Raw genomic sequence first — 18,329 nt, 5'->3', positions numbered from 1 at the left:
TGTTGTTGTTGTTGGTTTTTAAATTCATAAGGAATTTATGTCTGGGACCTATGCCCAAAGTCTGGTTTTGATGGGTTTCCGACCTAAGCATTTGGGTTCTTTTAAAACACAAGGCAACAGTATGCTTTCTAGACGTGGCTGTCACCGTGGAGCAAAGCCACGGGGGAGGCTAGGCCAGTCGTGGCGGAGTCCTAGTGGGGGGAAGGGGGCTTTGATCCTGGTATTGGCTGAGATCATTTAAAACCAGACCCTTGAACTAAAAAGATGAAAGAAGAAGAACATGGTGAACAGATGTCCTGTTCTGTGGTTACCGTCTTCCTGATGCTGCCTTATCACATTTTGTTCCAAAGTCCTTTGCCGGGGTGCCGGAATGTGTTCCTTCACAGTTCACAGCCTGAGGTGTTGGGAGGCTGCAGAGATGAGTAGGAATGTGAAGCTCCTTCTCCCTCCCCTGCAGGTGGTCACAAGCTAAGTCAGGGGAAACAGAGCTCCCTGGTGGGGATTCTGTGCTGGGGTTTGAGGGAAAACTCTGGCATCTTTGAAGAGGAGTTGGTCCCTGAAGTACTTGGCTGGGTGAGAAGGAAGGGATGCTGATTCCAGACCGAGGCGGGGCTCTTGGGAGTCGTGGTCTGTGGCTCTCTCAGAACGTAGGTGTTCTGCCAGTATTTGTCTATACCTGATGCACCATCTTTTAAAAAAAATATTTATTTATTTTTAAAGATTTTATTTATTTATTTGACAGAGATCACTAGTAGGCAGAGAGGCAGGCAGAGAGAGAGGGGGAAGCAGGCTCCCCACTGAGCAGAGAACCCGATGCGGGACTCGATCCCAGGACCCTGAGATCATGACCCAAGCCAAAGGCAGAGGCTTAACCCACTGCGCCACCCAGGTGCCCCCCCCTTTTTTTTTTTAAAGTAAAGGATTGTTTCATAAACTAAGTGAGGTCTGTGAAGGTTCAGTGACTTACGGCCTTACAGCTAGGAGATAGAGCCAGGATTTAAACATGGGGCTGGAGCCACAGCTAGTACACGCTCCCCACCAGCTCTGTGGAGAGGTGGGTGGAAGAAAGCACAAAGCAGGTTTACAGGACAGAGATGCTGCAGGTTCAGCTCCAGACTGCCACGGTAAAGTGCAGTAAAGTGAGTTCCATGCAGTGTTTGGTTTCCCAGTGCAGACAAAAGTTATGTTTATACCATGCTGTAGTTTCTTAAATGTGCAATAATGCTGTGTCTAAAAAGCAAAAGTACATACCTTAATGAAATAATAATTCAGTGCTAAAAATGCTAATCATCATCTGTGCTCTCAGTGTATCATAATCACTGATCATAGATGACCATCATAAATAAATAATAATGAAAAAAATTTTTTTTAAGATTTATTTCTTGGGGCGCCTGAGTGGCTCAGTGGATTGGGCTTTGGCTTTCGGCTCAGGTCATGGTCTTGGGTTCCTGGAGTTGAGTCCGGTGTCAAGCTCTCTGCTCAGCGGGGAGCCTGCTTCCCTCTCTCTCTCTCTGACTGCTTGTGATCTCTGTCAAATAAATAAATAAAATCTTTAAAAAAAAAAAAAAAGATTTATTTCTTTATTTCTTTTAGAGAGCATGAGTGGGAGGGGGAAGAGAGGGAATCTCAAGCAGATTCTGCTGAGCACAGAGCCTGACATGGGGCTTGATCTCATGACCTGAGCTGAAGCCATGAGTTGGGTGCTTAACCGACTGAGCCACCCAGGCGCCCCAATAATAATGAAAATTTTGAAAAATTGTAAGAGTTACTAAAATGTGACACAGAGCTGCGATGTGGGCAACTGCCATTGGGGAAATGACACCAATAGACTTGCTCGGTGCAAGGTTGCCACAGACTTTCAATTTATAAAAAATGCAGCAACTGCGAAGCCCAATAAAGTGAAGGGTGGTAAAATGAGGTCTGCCTGTAGTTTGACTGGGATTGAATTTCCGTGTCAACTGACCAGGAGAGAAACGATTGGAAAAGTAGGTTGGAATCAAATTGTAGAGAACCTTAAATACTTGAGCAATGAATATGAACCCAGTAGGTAGCAGTTAGGGTCTTGCCAGGAAAACATAAACTATGTTAGATATTTTAAGAAACTTCATTTTTTAAAAGATTTTGTTTATTTATTTGACAGAGCACAATCAAGGAGAGTGGCAGGGAGAGGAAGAAGCAGGCTCCCCACAGAGCAGGGAGCCCAATGTGGGACTCCATCCCAGGACCCTGGGATCAGGACCTGAGCCAAAGTCGGACACTTAACCCACTGAGCCACCCAGGCGCCCTCCAAGATACTTTAATACAGAGAATCCATAACCTAGGCACTGGAAGGCTGTAAGAACAAAAAGGGGGCAAGGGAATCTAGATATTTGTATTTATAGATAGCTCCCACCTTCTGTTAGCTACCCCAATGTTAATGGTTTGAATTAATACATATTTACTATCTCACAGTTTCTGTGAGCCAGGAATTCAGGCATGTGTTGGCTGGGTCCTCTGCTTCGTGGTCTCCCATGAGACTGTAGTCAAGGCTTCAGCCAGGGGTAGGGTCTTGTCTGAAGGCTTGACTGGGACGTATCCACTTCCAAGCTTACGTGGTTGTTGGAGGATTGGTTTCCTTGAGGGCTAGTGGACTGAGGCCTTCGGTACGGCTGCTTCTGTGTTGTCCTTAGTCTGTAGCAGGTGGGTCTCTCCAACACGGTAGCTTGGTTCATCAAAGTCAGCAAGCGCAAAAGTTTCCTAGCCAGGGGGAAATCAAAATCCTTTGTAACCTAACTGGAAGTGACAGCCCTGCAAAGTCGTCGTCTTCTGTGGGTTAAAGCAAGTTGCTCAGGAGAGAGGATTACATAAGGCTGTAAATACCAAGAGGTGGGGATCACCGAGGGCCCTCTTAGAGGCTGCCTGCTGTGTGCACCCTCCCAAGGCTGGGATAGCAGAGGCCAGGATGACATTATCAAAACTACAGGGGCTTGAGGAAGGGCCCTTCACAGCCTTGTGCTCAGGCATCTTAGGCTGTCTGCACCTGCTGATGCTGGACCCTCGGGGGTGGGGGGAGTTGAGGGGGGTTGTGCCTTGGCTGCAGCTGCTGGGAGAGCTGGAGGCCAGAATCAGAGATGTCCGCTGCTGCTGGCGGAATGCTAGCAGGAGTGAGACACTAAAGAGAGCTCCTTCTCCCTTCCAGCCAGTCCTTTCGTCCCAGGGGAGGAATATAACAGGAAGCCAGCTGCCACGGGAGTCCAAGGAACGTCGCTTAAAGAGTTCCCCGCACCACAGTGTTCCCTGAGAGGCAGTAATTAAGAAATGTTCTTTAAGGGTCATTAGGCGATTCTGGATCTGTATTGACTGAACCCTGACCTTGTCCTCGCCACTTCTAACTCTGACCCACTTTTGCCTTCTCACATTGCTGCTGGGCTATCTCAAACGCACAGGGAGGTGACCAGCATCTGACCTGGGTGTCCCAGGATTCCTCCTCCCCATAGGCCATGAAGGAGGGACAGCAGGGAGAGAAAGGAAAATCACCTTCTGCTTCTGCTCCATTGAGGGCAGCTCACGAGCACACATGTCAAACGCTACTTCCTGCAGGGGCAAGGGTCCTGGGGTAGGTCGCAGATGGAAATGTGAGTGATCTTTTTACAAAACAATTTGTAAGTACTTATTAAAAATACCTGTACCCTTCGCTTTGGCAGTCCGGCTCCTTAGGATTTTTCCTGTATTTATAAACCACCAGAATACAGTGATGTCCCTCTAAGCATGTTGAAGTCAGCAGTGGAGAGAGTGGTGGAAAGTGAGAATGCCCCATATATGAGACAGCCTGCATAAATAATGAATTAGGGCATACATCGTTGATGTGGAGGGTCTACCAGGAAGTGTTTTTGGGTGAGAACAGCAAAGTGCAGAAAGCTGTATGTGATACAATCACGTGCTTTTGTACAGTAATCACAGCTTCAGGTGTGGGCACATACTACACACATGCATCGGTGTGGGACAGGGCTTCGGTAGGCACTAGGTTACTAATACATATATTACCCGGGGGTGAGATAAGATATGGAGGGACGGTGTGGATAAGTATAAAAAAGGAAAGGACCAGGAGAAAAATGACAGCCCTTGAAACAATGCCATATATATGACCAGTGGTCCTTTATGAAATATCGCATATATGTACGTATAAAGAAATGTCTCTAGAAGCTTTCTCTTGAAACATGATATTTTGTAGTCACAAGTTAAAAAACATAAATATGTAGTTCAGTGAATTTCTACAGTGTGAACACCCCTATGAAGAAAGGTTTACAGTAAGCGTTTAAAGGTGGGGTCAGATCTGGGACGTTTGCAGAGACAAAAATCACTGGCAAGGGAGGAAGGAAGGCTCAAGGCCTCTCTGATGGGTCCGGCAGTGCCTGGTAGACGTCCCGTCTCGGGAGGTGGGAAAGTAGGGAGAGAGTGTAGGGACTGCGCCCGAGGACCCGATGGAGTCCCTGGGCCGTGGGTACGGGGTGGAGGGGAGGCGAGGGATGGAGACAGAGCCCACAGGGTCACCGGCCATAGCCAGGGAGTGAAGAGAGCCTTGGAAGGCCGGAGGGAAAATGTGAAGGCGGGAGCTGCATGAGGCAGGAGACAAGTTTCCTATAAAAGCAACAGCAAAATGAAGCCCAGACCAGGGAAACAGATTTAGGTGAAAGCAGGAGAAACATCCCTTGACGTAACCCCTTCCCTCACTGCCCGGGCCCAGCCCCGGCCCCGCACCTCAGCTATTAGAAGTTCCCAGGAAATAACATGTTGTCTCTTGTTTCCGGGCCTTTGCACACACTAGCCCCTCTACCAAGAACACTGTTGGTCCAGCTCCTCCTCCATGTTTAAGCCGAGACACACCTGTCTCTCCGAGAATCGGGTCGGTGCCTCCTGTGAGCTCCCACGGCCCCTGCCCCCTTCCATACCTCTCGGGCTCGGATTGGATCGCGGGTGCACCTGCTTCTGCCTGTAGTTCCTACTCTACATGGGGGGCCAGGGCTGGGCCTTTCCAAGGTTCATTATCGGACTGAGCTTACTTCGCACAGTTAGTGCAAAGTTAGCGTGTGAGAAATATCTCTTGTCCGAGTGCGTCTGTGTGTGCATCCGTGAATGGATGAGAGAGTGAGACCAGAATTAAGGACTGATCATTTATTCTGGGATCCTAGGGCCCAGGACATGTTCAGGCAAAACCCTGCTGGGCCTTCATGCAGAGGAGGAGCATGCTTGGGGCTTGAGGATCACCAGCGGGGAGGCTGGGAGGGGCCGGGAGGGGCGTGGGCTCCTGTTCCTGTCCCCGTTGCCTGCGTAATTTTGTGAAAGACTGGGGTCGGAGCAATCTGACCAGACCTGGTGGTTCGGGGCCTCTCCTGCTGGAGATCTGGGAGAGGCGTAGCACAGGGGCGGGACAGGGACCCTCAGCAGAGGGCAGCCTTTCTGCCAGTGGGGGGCAAGTGAAAGGCGCAAGTGCCCCAGGAGAGGGTGGCTCGTGCGGTGGGTCCCCAGGGCTCCCAGCCAGCAAGCCCAGCTCCGGTCTCTGTGTGGGCGCAGCTCCTCAGACGTCCTCTCGCCAGCGCCCCCAGTGGGTGGTGGGCGCTATTGCTTCTGACACAAGCGTGGAAGTGACCTTCCAAAAGCCCTGCTGAGGGACAGAGCCCGAGGATTTCCTGTTTCATCAGCGACTCCGTGCTGAGCATTTCATGTGGTTTTTTTCTCAGACGGTCCTGACAGCCATGGGAGGGACGGGATTCCACAGATCAGGAGAGGGAACAGGAAATGTTGGCTAACTTCCCCCAGGCCTCCCATCAGTAAATGGCAGAGCTGGGATTGGAATTCAGCTTTTCTGGGGTCAGAGCTCCTGGGGACTTCCTGGCCCAGGGCTCCTAGAAGCCGGAAGAGGCTGGACCCCACGTGCAGCGTTATTGAGCGCGGAGGCCCTCGAGGTCCTCTACCTGTAACCTGCACACTCCCTTCCCACAGTAGCACGCCTGTACACATGGGGAGCTCATTACCTCACCCCTTCCAGGGCTCAGTAATGGTTTTGAGTTGAATGTTCTCTTTGAGGCTGTACTGTTGATTCAGAAACTTTTCTTCCTGACTTTTCAAAAATTACGTTCATCTTTTTTCTTGTGCGCCCCCTCTCCTGAGTAAAGCACTTCATGATCCCGAAACTCAGACCTCATTTCATTGTATCAGGGGAGCCGTTGGAGGATCGAAATCTTGTCTGAATGTGAGGCTCTAAAGTGAATAATACCATTTTGTGTGGAAGTAGCCATCCCTCGATGCCTCTGTTCCTTGTTCTCTGGTTTGGGGGGGGCGGGAGGTAGGTGTTTAGTGCACAGCTGTACTGAGTCATTTTTCACATCTTGAATGGGCTTGTCTCTTCCTCTATTTTTTTTTTCAGATCACGCACCCAGCTGGCTGCATGTCTCAGTTTATCAAGTTCTTTGGAGAACAGATCCTTATCCTCTGGAAATTCGCCTTACTTCGAAAACGCATTTTGATATTTTCTCCCCCTCCTGTGGGTGTCGTGTGCTACAGAGGTAACTAGAAGCCAGCGTTCAGTTTTCTAGAGCAGAAACCGCCTGAGTCTTCCCATTGTTGACCAAGTTCGGAAGAGTTTGGGGTGTCCCGGGGGTCCCAGGTTTCCAGCGTGGGAATATCAGGGTTGGCCTTGTGTTCTAGAATGGGCTCTGGTGGCAGAGCAGAAGTTGGGTTGGGGGACGCATCCATAGTCCGGTGGCAGAGAATAGATGTGAGAGAAGGTGGACTCTGATACGTCGAGGAGGCAAACCTGGCAGACGTTGGTGTGTGGTGTGGGTCGTACGGTTCTGATGTGTGTGAGGTAATGGAGGAAGGGTTCAGGATGACAAGGATGGTGGAGCCACCAGATGGGGGCCCAGGAGGAGGAGAGGGGGTGGGGTGATAGCCTTGGCCTTGTACACAAGGAGGACACCAGGCACCGGTGTGGTCGGGTCAGGACCTCAGGGGAAAGTCAGGCTGGAGAAAGAGATTTGACAGTGGCACGCAGAGTGCCGGTGACCACAGGGTGGCTGGTGTCCCTCAGGAGAGCCAGAGTGAGGGGAGGTGATGTAGGCACAGGAGGTGAAGCAACACACAGGACGACAAGGGTGACTGAGCTGGGGCAGTCAGACAAAGGGAGGGAACCAGGAGATGTGGGGGTTACCACAGCCAGGAGTTACGAGGAAGGGGAGGGTCAGTGGGGCCAGATCCTAAGCACGATCTCGTGAGGGAAGACTGGAAACCATCTGTTGGCTGTGTAAGGCCTCCTTGGTGTCCCTTGAGATCGCGTTCCGCTGTGGGACCGGAAAGGCTGGCGCCCCTGCCCAAACCCCTCAGAATGCCAGGGCTCCACGGTGACCCGGGTTCTAGGACAGGCTGACTGCTCGGAGCGGGCGGCCAGCGGGCTGCGAGGGAGGAGGGACACCCTCTTCCCTCTCCCCTCCCTGCCCCACAGTGTACTGCTGCTGCTGTCTGGCCAACGTCTCCCTGCCTGGCATCGGGGGCTCCATTCCCGAGTCCAAGCCTTTCTTCTATGTGAACGTGGCTGACATCGAGAGCCTGGAGGTAGAGGTGTCCTATGTGGCCTGTGAGTACGGGGCCCTCCCCGCGTCCTGCCCTCACGTCCTCGGCCCCAACCCCTCCGGCAGCCCCGCTGGAAGCCGGGCTCAGGCCCTCCGGCTCCCCGGGGCGGCCTCCTCCTCGCAGACGCGGGGCTCCCGGACCCCTGGTTTCCCCAGTGGGGCTGGGCGGGTGCGTTTCGGGGACGGCCTCCAGGTTCCCGGACCCCGAACTCGGATGTCGCAGGCACCACGGAGAAGATTTTCGAGGAGAAGCGGGAGCTGTACGACGTCTACGTGGACAACCAGAACGTGAAGACGCACCACGACCACCTGCAGCCCTTGCTGAAGATCAACAGCGCCGACCGCGAGAAGTACCGGCGGCTCAACGAGCAGAGGTGGGGGGCGAGGCGGGGCAGGGGTGGGGGGTAGGGGGCCAGAGGGGGGGCAGGGGTGGGGAGTGGGGGGCGGGGCCGGCCCGCGCCCTGCCAGACGGGCCCCGGGGTCTGTCCGTGAGGCCCGTGCTGCGTCGGGGTGGCGCGTACCCGTGGGGTCACTTCTTTCCGGTGGGCCTCGGAACCCGGGGGACCCAGGGACAGCACCAGCCTGGAGTGAGCACCCAGGGAGCCGGTGTTGCCAACGTGCTTATGCGTCCTCTCGCCTAATTCTCAGACTTTGGTTCTGCAACACGAGTGGCCTCGGGCGGTATCAGTGGCGAGATCAGTAATATCGTCCCCATCATCCCTGTTCAGGGGGCGTTTAAGAAAGATGGTCGCTTGCCTGAGATCACACGGGGCCGCAACTGGCCCCGCATCCCAGGGGTTGGACTCCAAGCCCAGTCTCTTCCTTTCCCGTCGGTCTTCCACAGCTTTGGGGCGGGGGGGCTGGGGCTGCCCTTCCTGGGGGGGGGCAGCGGGGGGGTGGCCCATGCAGGGGCCTGACCGAGGACCTGCCCGGTGTTGTGGGTCCTGCAGCAGCATCGGAGCGTGATGGTGGCCTTGCTCCCTCCCCACAGGCAGATGCTGCTGTACTCCCAGGAGGTGGAGGAAGACTACAACCCTTGTGAGGAGGACCTCTTTGTGCTGTAAGTCAGCCCAGCGCGTGTGGGGTATCCCTGGGGATCCCGCAGCCCCCCACCGCTTTGGGCCTCGACCCTTTCGCTGTCACTCTCTGCAGCCCAGGCACGTCCTTTGTTGCTGCCAGGTGCACTGGGAGCTGGGCTCCGTGTGGAGTCCGCCGTGAGCCCTGAGATGCCATCGAGGGGACCCCCCGCCCAGAGAAGTTAAGGAGAGAAGCAGGGAAGTTCAGAGAAAATGGGAGTCCCAGTGTGTCTTTCCCGTGAGCATTCCCTGCGGATGTCCACTGCATAGACACGTCTGTCCTTCAGGACTCAGGGCTCCTCCATCGCCGTGTTTGAATAAAGCCATTCCTCGCATTCAGTATTATGGCAGAATCAGAAATTGTGACTCTTGAACCCAATGAAAGCTCTTTCCCCTGAATGTGATGGTGGTCGGGACGGGACCCCTGGTCCGTACACCCCACGGCGTTTGTCTCCTGTCTGAGCAGCTGTGGGAAGCAGCGATCGGGGTGGAGGACAGAACAGCACTTGCAACAGAAGCCATTCTCCCCGGTCCCTGTTGGTCTTCCTTCCCTGTGTGCTGGGGTGGGGGCAAGAAGAGGCCCTTGCAGCTAGAACAGTACCTGGCTTGGAGACCTTTTTTTACTTTTAATTTTACTTATTTATGTAAGAGAAAGAGTGCACAAGCAGGGGGAGCAGTAGGCAGAGGGAGAAGCAGGCTCCCCGCTGAGCAGGGAGCCTACTGTGGGGCTCGATCCCAGGACCCTGAGATCACGATCTGAGCCGAAGGCAGACATTCAACTGACTGAGCCATCCTGGAGCCCCATGGCTTCTGATAAAGTGTCCTTCCCAATCCTCCTGTGATGTTGACATGTCACAGTGTATGGAATTGAGCAAAGAGCCCACAGTGTTGTCAAGGTGTGACACGTTCTGCTACATCTGAAATTCCTGAGAGCTGAGAGTCGCTTTGGGCCTGAGGAGCCTTTGCCGAGCCTGAGACCCCTGTGGAACACAGCTAGAAAGTCAGGACAGTGAATGCCTTTTCTGCGTATGACTTGTGTATTTATGTAGTACCACAAACCCACGACATTCAAATCGTGTTCTGTGTATAATCCCACCACCACCGGCAGCAGCAGGGGAAAAAAAAAAAAAAGGCAAATCAAAGGAAAACAAATACGGGGAGCCATGGCGGTATTGGCTTATCAATGTCCCCGTCAATGTCCCTGGTGCCTTCTGTGTCCCTGTCACCCCTGTCTCCGAGCTTTGCTGGCTGTGAGACCTCCCTGGGCCTGCCCCAGCTCCTGAGCCCCAGCTCTGCCCGGCATGTTCTGTGGGATCTCAGGCCCCCAGTGGCTCAGGCTGGGGGCTGGACCAGTTCGGGGCCCTGCTCTGTTCCCACCACGGCTCACCCCTGCTGCTGGCTCCAGTGGCCTGTCCCCGAGGCTTTGAAGGTGAATTTTAGTTTCTCACGTTCAGTCTAGACCTCAGAGCTGCATCATCAGTGGGTTTGGGGTTTTGTTTTTTCTTTCTCCTCCCCTTATGACTGGGAGGCAGAGGAACACAGAGCATGGGAAGGCAGTACAGCATCCGTAGGAGCCCTCCATAGGAAAGTTGGGTTTTGGCAGTCAGGCCATCACTGGTTCAAAGACTTTGCCAATCATACTGTGGTTAGTGTCCATGGTTTCTTCGCTAAACCTAGTGTCAACCCTGGAACTTTGATCCCATTTCCTTATTTTCAGGACTATTTCTGAGTTTGAAACCATTTAAAAGCATCTTAAAGCCATGTAGTCCCAGTTCCTCATGAGGGGATTATTGGGTGACTTGTTTTGTTTTGGCTTTTCTGCCCTCCCTTCCCTGTGTCTTCTCTGGCGAATGCAGGTTTTTCTTAGAGCAAAACAACCGGATATTTCAGACTTTGCTGGAGGTGTCTGCCAGTCAAGATAAAACTCTGACCGCTGAGCATGCCCGCGGCATGGGTCTAGACCCCCAGGGAGACCGGAGCTTTCTGATGGACCTGCTGGAGGCCTACGGCATCGACGTCATGTTGGTCATCGACAACCCCTGTTGCCCATAGGAAGAGTGAGCCAAGGCTGGTGAGCCTCCCTCACATGGGGATTTCACAACGGGCCCCAGAAGACCTCATTTTTTATTAAGTTGACACAAAGGATTATGGTTTCTACTTTCCAACAAATGTGATTTTTGCAGTCTCCTTTCTTCGCTTCCTCCCTAGTGGTAAGACGAGACCGTCTCGGTTTTATGTCCTGCTTAGGTACGATGCCGGGATCCACCACTGTCTCCCAGAGCAGAGTCTCTCATCTTCTTGTTGAGTGACTTTGAGGGGATGTGCTGAAGGCCGTCTGTCACCAGCAGTGGCCCGAGCTCTGGAAACACTGGGGAGGACTATTCAGAAAGTCTCTGTGGTTTTCATCCCTTGAGGTACTGGAGAATGAGAGCGCTGTCCCCGGACAGCTGTGGACGTGTATCTCCTGGAGGTGGAAGCTAGACCTCGTGACCCTTCGCGGTTTTTCTCCATTCCGAGAGTCCAGTGTTAGGATCAAATCCCTTTCCCTGTTCACTGGGGCAAATCTGAGTCTTGTCTGTTCATGTGAGTAGAGATCTCAAAGAGGAACAAAAGGATGTTTCTGTCACTAAGGAGAGCTTCTCTAAGGACAGAATGACAGGAAGAGGTTTCTTACCAGCCGGCTGGAAAGTAAAATTGTAGAATGAAGCCTGAAGCTTTCCGCAGAGTAAATTGGATGGTGGTGGTACTCCTCCTTTCCCCGAGTCCCCCTCTAGGGACATCCCTAGACTCCCCTTTAGGGATGGCCCTGGACCTTGCAAGCAAATTCATTATACAATGTAGTTTCTTTGAAGGGCTAACCATCCTTTTGGGGTAATTTAGGTATTTTTAAAGGGTACTGTTTGTTGCCAGGAAAGGCAGAGCAGTTGGGGTTCAAACAGGATAAAGAAGACGTTTCTCCATCTGAGAGTTCTCTGGACACATCATAGCAGAGCCTTTAGATCAAGACAGAGATTGACTGGATTCTGTAATCAAACAAGGATCTGAGCTAGTCACTCCGACTTTGGAGCAAGACTTTGTACCCATTTGGAGCCCCTCACAAATTTCTCTTCCACGGAGATGACATTCCTTGAGCTAAGTAGTTGGGGCCAGAGACTACACATGTGTCAAGAGCGAATTTGATAGTGCCTTCACCTGGGGAAGTGGTGGGAGCCCCTGAGTGTCCGTGATGAGTTCACTGCATCCCTAGGACACGTTCTGGTCTGAAGTGACGCCCGTCAGTCCCTGCCTCTTCTCCTCAACCGGGCATCCCAGGGATGCCAGCTTCAAGGAGACAGTGGTTGTTTGAAGCCAGCTCTCATGGGTAGAGTTTAGGTCTTTTTGGCCATAGGATTTTGACTTGGGCTTGTGGGTTGCTGGTGACAGTTTCTTCCCTTTCGCCCTTCTTGCCTGGCTGTGTCATTGGCCTAGCCGTCCACGTGTCCACGTCTGTGACCAGCTTCCAGCCAGGCTAATACACATGGCAGAGAAAGAACTTTCGAATGGATGGATCACACGTCTCATCTCAAGACTAGCCTTTTAGGGCCCATTGCTTTATTCAGAGACATTTTCACTGTAGCTCCTTGACACGGGAGTCAAGACTAAAGAAATTCACATGTACAAATGCAAATACGTACTGGTTAATCAAAGTAGCATCTTTTATGTAAATAGATCAATAAGTGTGGGCGTTGAAGTGTGAACTGTGCCGCTAACACTCTTCTCTCCTCTGCAGTGTGGGTTTAGCCATCATTTCAGTAACGTCCATGTTTACAAAAGCAGCTTCGCCGCCTCTCTCCTTTAAGAGCAGCCTTCTCTTGTCTCTGGGAAGGAGCGGACTTTCCGACCTGTGTCGAGTAACAGTTACTTTTCGTGGTGTCTGGATGCTCAAGGTTTTCAAAGTTAGGGGGTGGTGTGTCAGAAGCAGGGCTAGGGGTGACAGGAAAGGTCGGATTCTCTCGGTGGACATGGGCCCTCTTTCTCGGGACCTTAGGGCTTCGTTGGAAGCCGTCTTTGAGCACGTCGGCGCCCATGCCCTCCTGCAGGCAGACACCTGAGTTTCTGTGGCTTTGTGACTTGATGCTCACGGGTGTTCATGTAAAGGTCATAAGGTGAAAATGAGGTTCTGGTATTTTCCTTTGAATGCTGGGTGGGGCTCTGGGCTCCGTGCAGCTCCACACCCTTCTAGGTGGCCGTGGGGCCTCTGTGCGGTCCCCTCACACCCAGGCAGGGGGCAGGATGGGTGCCGAGGGGAGTGCACGAGCAAGCCTGGGCCCCGCTGACCCCGAAACAGAACTCCCCCACCCACCCTGTATCCCTTCTGAGAGAGAACGCAAGGACTCGGTCCTTCCCTTGCAGCTTGCTTCCGGGCCGAAGTCCGGCGCCGCACCCCCGCCGGCTGGCCGGGCAGCATGCCTGGTGGTCACTGTTCCCATCCCCCGAGTGTCTCTTGCCTGGACTGTGATAGGAGCCTCTTGTTTCTGAGGTCACCTTTGGGCATTGTTCCTGACTCTGCTCCCTTCCCCCCCGCCTTCTCCCCACTTGTGCGGTTAGCAGCCCCACCCAGCGTCCTCTGCGGCCCCTCTGCTAAGGGGGGAGCTGGGGGGTGAGGTGCCTGGCAGGACTCCCCGTGGTGAAAGCAGGAGCTAGAAGCCGTTGTTGAACAGTTTCCTTAAAACCTTTCTGCTTTTGTTCGGAAGACATGGTCAGCAGTCTTCTTCCTGCCTCGTAGGTCCGTAAACTCTGGAGGGGCAAGGATTCCTGAAACAGGGCTGGAAGCCGACTCATGGTCGCCTTCTACTCCATCAACTGTTGAACCCCATCCCCCCCCCACCTCTACCCGCTTTGGCTTGGTCCTTCCGAGACCTTGAAGCCTGATCCGATGCCGTGCTGTGAGCCACGTGCTCACCTGGAAACACGGCTGACCTGAGACATCTGGGCTGCTGTCATTCCTGAGTCGAGTCCGACCAAAGCCAGGTGGCAAGATGCCTTATGGGGCCAGGAATCTGGGTTTAGGGTTTACTGATGTCTAGCAAAATGTGACAGAGGCCTATTAAAGTGGGGTTTTTTTCCAATTCTGCAGGCTTGGCAGATGGTAATAATCAGCCTTGGAGAACATGTCCAGTTGTGCTCTGGCTTAGGAGTCTCCTCAGGAGTCAGAAACGGCAGGATTTCTCTCTTACGAGAAACTAAAGTGTGCACCAATTAGTTTAGCATCAGTGATGGCTTTAATCGGCGGGAAGCACTGCTTGGGCCTGGTGTAGATCTGTCCAGGGCGCCACCTGGGGCCTCGTCCAGCCCTCCGTCGGCATAGCCGTGAACTAGAAAGGCACCCGCCCCCCCGCCCAGCTGCTGCCCAGCTCTTCTGCTTAGCTCCTGGTGCTGAATTCATGGGTCGTGATCGAAACCATTGAGCCCAGAATTTGCATCTCAGACTTACCTTGTTTTGTTCCCCATGAACATCAAGATGGGAATTTTCAGAGTAGCACAGGGCACAGACCTGTGCACTCACTCGTCAGTGTAACTACCTGGAATTTTAGTGAGAAGATAAAGAGAAGTCCTAGCTGGGTTGTTTTTCATTCTGGGGGCTAGGAGGATGAACTTGCTCTTTGTCTTGATACACCGAAAGCCCTTCCGATACAATAAAAAGATGACATTATTCGGGGCCCTTAGGGAACCTTCTGTAAAGGGCAGTGATGAATTAAATTCTTAATGGTAGGACAGCAGCCCTCTGGGAAGAGGCAGGGACCTCAGGGACCTTTTTTTTTTTTTTTCCTCTTTTTCTTTTTTCTAAAACTGTATAGCCCAAGGAATGGATTAAGATACTTTCTCCAAGTCCCTGGACAGATCAGACTTGCAGAAGTAAGGGCGTAGTAAGGTACTGAATAAATGATAAGGCAATGGTTAGCCAGACTGTGAACTTGGCTTCATTAGGATATCCACTCTGAAATAGGCAAGAAAGTGAACATGGGGACCAACGTATCATGCAGGGGCTTTCACCTCCTTGTCCAGTTCCTTGCTAGCAGGCTTGGAATCCGTGAGGGCCAGCCCAAGGGTCTTCCCGCCGCACCTCTCGGCCCTACTTCCTGCCCTGCAAGCAAGGCTCCCCGACCTGTCCCTTCTCATTTCAGGAAAACCATTTTCTGATTCAGGTAGGGGAAGAGGAGGAGTCAAGGGCTCCTTACTCCTGAGTCATGGATTTTTGGGATTCCATTGTAAGACTCATATACCTCTCTGTTCCCAGGAGCTGCTAGGGCACCGACTGTTGGGAGAAAGGCTAACTGTGAATTAAGTTCATGTTTTTCTTATAAGAAATGGGAGTTTATTTTTCTATCGATATTACTGTGTGATGAATGGAGCGTGTAGATATTGAAATGGAAGGAGATTTCCAAACTATAAGCCTTGAAAAAATGCGAAGCTTTATAATCTGGAAGCAACTGAGACCCCATAAACGTTTTAGTATTTGTTTTCGAAAGTAAGGAGACGGTGCTGTGAAGTCTGAACCACACTCTCTAGGAGATGAATGTGACGGTCTGGGGGAGCATGACACTGTCCCCGACCTTAGGAAAAATTCTTGTACAGTGTGTAAACGTAACAATGCTGATTAGGGAGCCTCTTCCTAGAGTGGTGTGGTTTTATAACCTGGCACTTTAATTCTTTTCTGGAGCCGGAATACAGGGGCAGTTGGATGAAACTGCACATTTAGAAAGGAAGTGAAAATTTCCTAGTGCTTATAAATGAAGATGGGGAAATAAAGTCCTTTAGAGTTATTCTAGAAGCCCAGCATAACATGGGCTTTTAGCGGTAACATAACCTCAGTTCAGAAAATTTATTTACTTACCACGGGAGAAGGATAGGTGTGAATTACTTATGTTGGTTTTAGGATGCGGGTTTAGACTAACGATACATTTACTCTGCTTTTTTGAGGACAGGTAGGGAACACAGGGGTAGGTTAGGGCCTTAGAAATTAGCCAGGGATTATCCACAAAATGAAAAATCCACACAGTGGCCACTGAGTTAGCTGGTTGCAAATATACTTTGTTGCTGTTGGAGTAAAAACTTCCTTAGGCCAAACTGAGCGAAGATAAAAGTAGACAAAAATTCCGAAGGTGGCATCAGGAAGTTTGTAGAGGGTGCCCACAAAGACCATCATTAGGAAGAGTATAGAGTCTGTGCTTTCGAACAGACTGGGCAGGAGACTTTAGAGGTATAGAGTAGAGGAAAGCAAAATTAACCTCCTATCTACCCGAGCTTATTGGCTAAAATTTTTTATTTGTTGTAGGTCTGGGATATAAACCTTTTCTGAAAAAGGAATACTTGTAGCCTTGGAAAAATGGTTTTCCTCTTTCTCCCCAGTTAGGATCAGCATAGCCTCCCTGTCGCCTTACGTGTCAAACCCCTACCTGGATTAATACCCCAGCGTAAGACTTAGAGCAATAGAAGACACTGAATCTATTTTTGTTTAAATTCTTTACCTCATAGTATGAAATTACGAAGACAGTTGATCATTTTACCCTGAATAGTAGTGCATAGAAGTATGTTGTTCTGTTTTGAATGGTAAGAATTTTAAGGGCCTGAAGCCAGGAGTAAATGTTTAACTGATTTTGTTCCGTGGTACCAGTGACATCTGCGTGTACCCTAGCTGTCAGTATCTGAACCAGGCTGCGTGCAGAGAGGCTGATATAACTATATTTACAGAATACAGTTTTTACAATTAAAATTCAGATTTTAACATGAACGTGTCTACTGCAGTCCTTCTCCGGCCTCAGAGAGGGGTTTGTGGTAGGCAGGAGGGGTGGCCCGCTGGAGGAGCAGGACCCGAACGCGGATGGCCCGGTGACGACAGCGCCCGCCGCAGAGTCTGGGGCCCTTTCTCCAAGAGGCCACGGTCCGCGTAAACCACCTCCAGGTAATGGGAACCACAGCTGGGCCTGAGCGCACATACAGGAGGGAGCCCTGCACACACACAGCCTCACGCTCAAGGTTTATTTCATTTTTAACCTTTTGGGGAGTTCTTTTAAGGCAATACAGGGTGAATTCCTAATGTCATTGGCGCTTGTGTTCAAAGCCGGCTTCCTCCTTTCCAAGGTCTGTGACCCCCCAATCTGACATCCCTACTTGCTATGGTTGGGGTGAGAACTGAGGGAAGCCCTTGCGTGTGTAAAGAAGGCACCGGCACGTTGTCACTACGGCTGTGTATGCAGACCAGCCATGGGGCTCAGCCAGCGGCTTGTGTCCTCGAAGACATCTGCTGGGGTTTTAGTGGAAATCATCCTAGCTTCTGAGTAAAGCCTTAGCCAACGGTTTCTGCATACAGGAGGTGGTCAGGGCTCTCCTCTACCCCGCCTTCAGGGCCGGGCAGCCAAGGCTTTCTCTGAGCTGTACTGCGCGTGTCCTTCCCGTGGACACCGTGTGCCAGAACCAGGGCAAGAATAAGGCCGTAAACGAGAAGGAAGAATGTTCTCACAAGAAATAGCCTGAAGCAAGAAAGCAAAATTCCCACCAAGGATCACAGATTTCAAAAGGAATAAGAATAGGAATCTCTTAAATATCTTTCCCTGATCTTATGTCCCGTGGTTTCACTGGACGGATCGGAACCGCTAAATACACACACGTGCTGGCCGCCCGCTGATCAAGGAAGAAGCCGGCCAGCTTGGAGCCGGTCCCTTACGATCTGTCAGAAAACCGAGATGGTTCGGACTCGCCAGGCTCCCAGAGAAACCGTCCCCGCGCCCTCTGTGGGCACCAGGGAGTGGGGGCTCCTTTTGCAGGTTGGGACCCACCTGTTTTTGGGCAGCAAAGCACAGCTTTTAACACCTCTGAAGAACAGAGCTGTACAGGTGAGCCTTGTTTTTAGTGATCTTCCTTCATATGCTCTTTGTAGCTGCTTTATAATCCTTTTAAGCATTGGTCTTCATTCTCCAGGGGATTCATATGGTCCGAAAACTGATCTGTCTGGGGAATGAGCTTGTGGCCAAGGCCTGTGAGTTCTTCTTCCCCTTTCCCCCCTTCACTCCATGCTCCCTTTTTAGAAAAAGAAAGGCTCATAGCTCATTTGTTCCGGGCTCTGCCCTCTGGAGTATGGAAACCTCAGGGGCAACCAAATACAGGAAAATTCCTGATGGTGGTATTAAAAATGAATGATAAAGGGACTTACAAATCCTTAGCAAATCAGGTACTTTCTAGTTCTTTCAACAAACAAAAGGAAGATTTAATCAAGCTATTAAGTTAAAAGGGCTGTATGACATGAGAATTCGTTCTCTCGTCTAACTTAGGTGCTTCGATCTATAAAAAATGAAACAAGGAATATAAATTGAATCCTGTTTTAATCTTAGCTGGAAATAATGTTCTTGGACTCATTAAGGTAAAGAGCATTCTAAAAGTGTTAGTTTTTAATTATCAAAAATCTGCAGTATGGTTTTCATCAGTATAGTTAATCCTGTACCAAGTTAACGCTAAAAAATAATTTCCACTTATATTTTTGTTGGCAAGAAAATAGGATAAGTGATAAAATTTCAGGCCTGAAAATACATTACATTATGATAGCATTCTTTGCTGAACACAGAATGGAAATACCAAAGAACCTATTGGTTTATTTTTGTTAATGGAGAGTATC

General features: G+C 51.1%; 1 protein-coding gene across 3 annotated transcripts in view; it reads left to right on the top strand.

Annotated features, from left to right (window-relative positions):
- DENND11 (DENN domain containing 11) overlaps positions 1 to 18,329 on the top strand; it is a 51,700-nt gene that overhangs the window by 28,408 nt on the left and 4,963 nt on the right. Inside the window, exons 5-10 of one of the 3 annotated variants that reach the window (XM_044246728.1) lie at positions 6,404 to 6,542; positions 7,478 to 7,609; positions 7,828 to 7,978; positions 8,596 to 8,664; positions 10,537 to 10,751; positions 10,928 to 16,451. In XM_044246728.1, the coding sequence (XP_044102663.1) occupies positions 6,404 to 6,542; positions 7,478 to 7,609; positions 7,828 to 7,978; positions 8,596 to 8,664; positions 10,537 to 10,732 (687 nt within the window). In that variant the 3' untranslated portion in view covers positions 10,733 to 10,751; positions 10,928 to 16,451. Of the gene's footprint in view, positions 1 to 6,403; positions 6,543 to 7,477; positions 7,610 to 7,827; positions 7,979 to 8,595; positions 8,665 to 10,536; positions 16,452 to 18,329 lie in introns of those variants that run through there. The other 2 variants (XM_044246729.1, XM_044246727.1) reach the window with 2 other exon arrangements.

The sequence above is a fragment of the Neovison vison genome, chromosome 4 (genome assembly GCF_020171115.1).
Source record: "Neovison vison isolate M4711 chromosome 4, ASM_NN_V1, whole genome shotgun sequence".
Taxonomy (NCBI): domain Eukaryota; kingdom Metazoa; phylum Chordata; class Mammalia; order Carnivora; family Mustelidae; genus Neogale; species Neogale vison.
The sequence above is the reverse complement of the archived record's forward strand: the minus strand, read 5'-3'. Positions and strand labels throughout refer to the sequence as shown.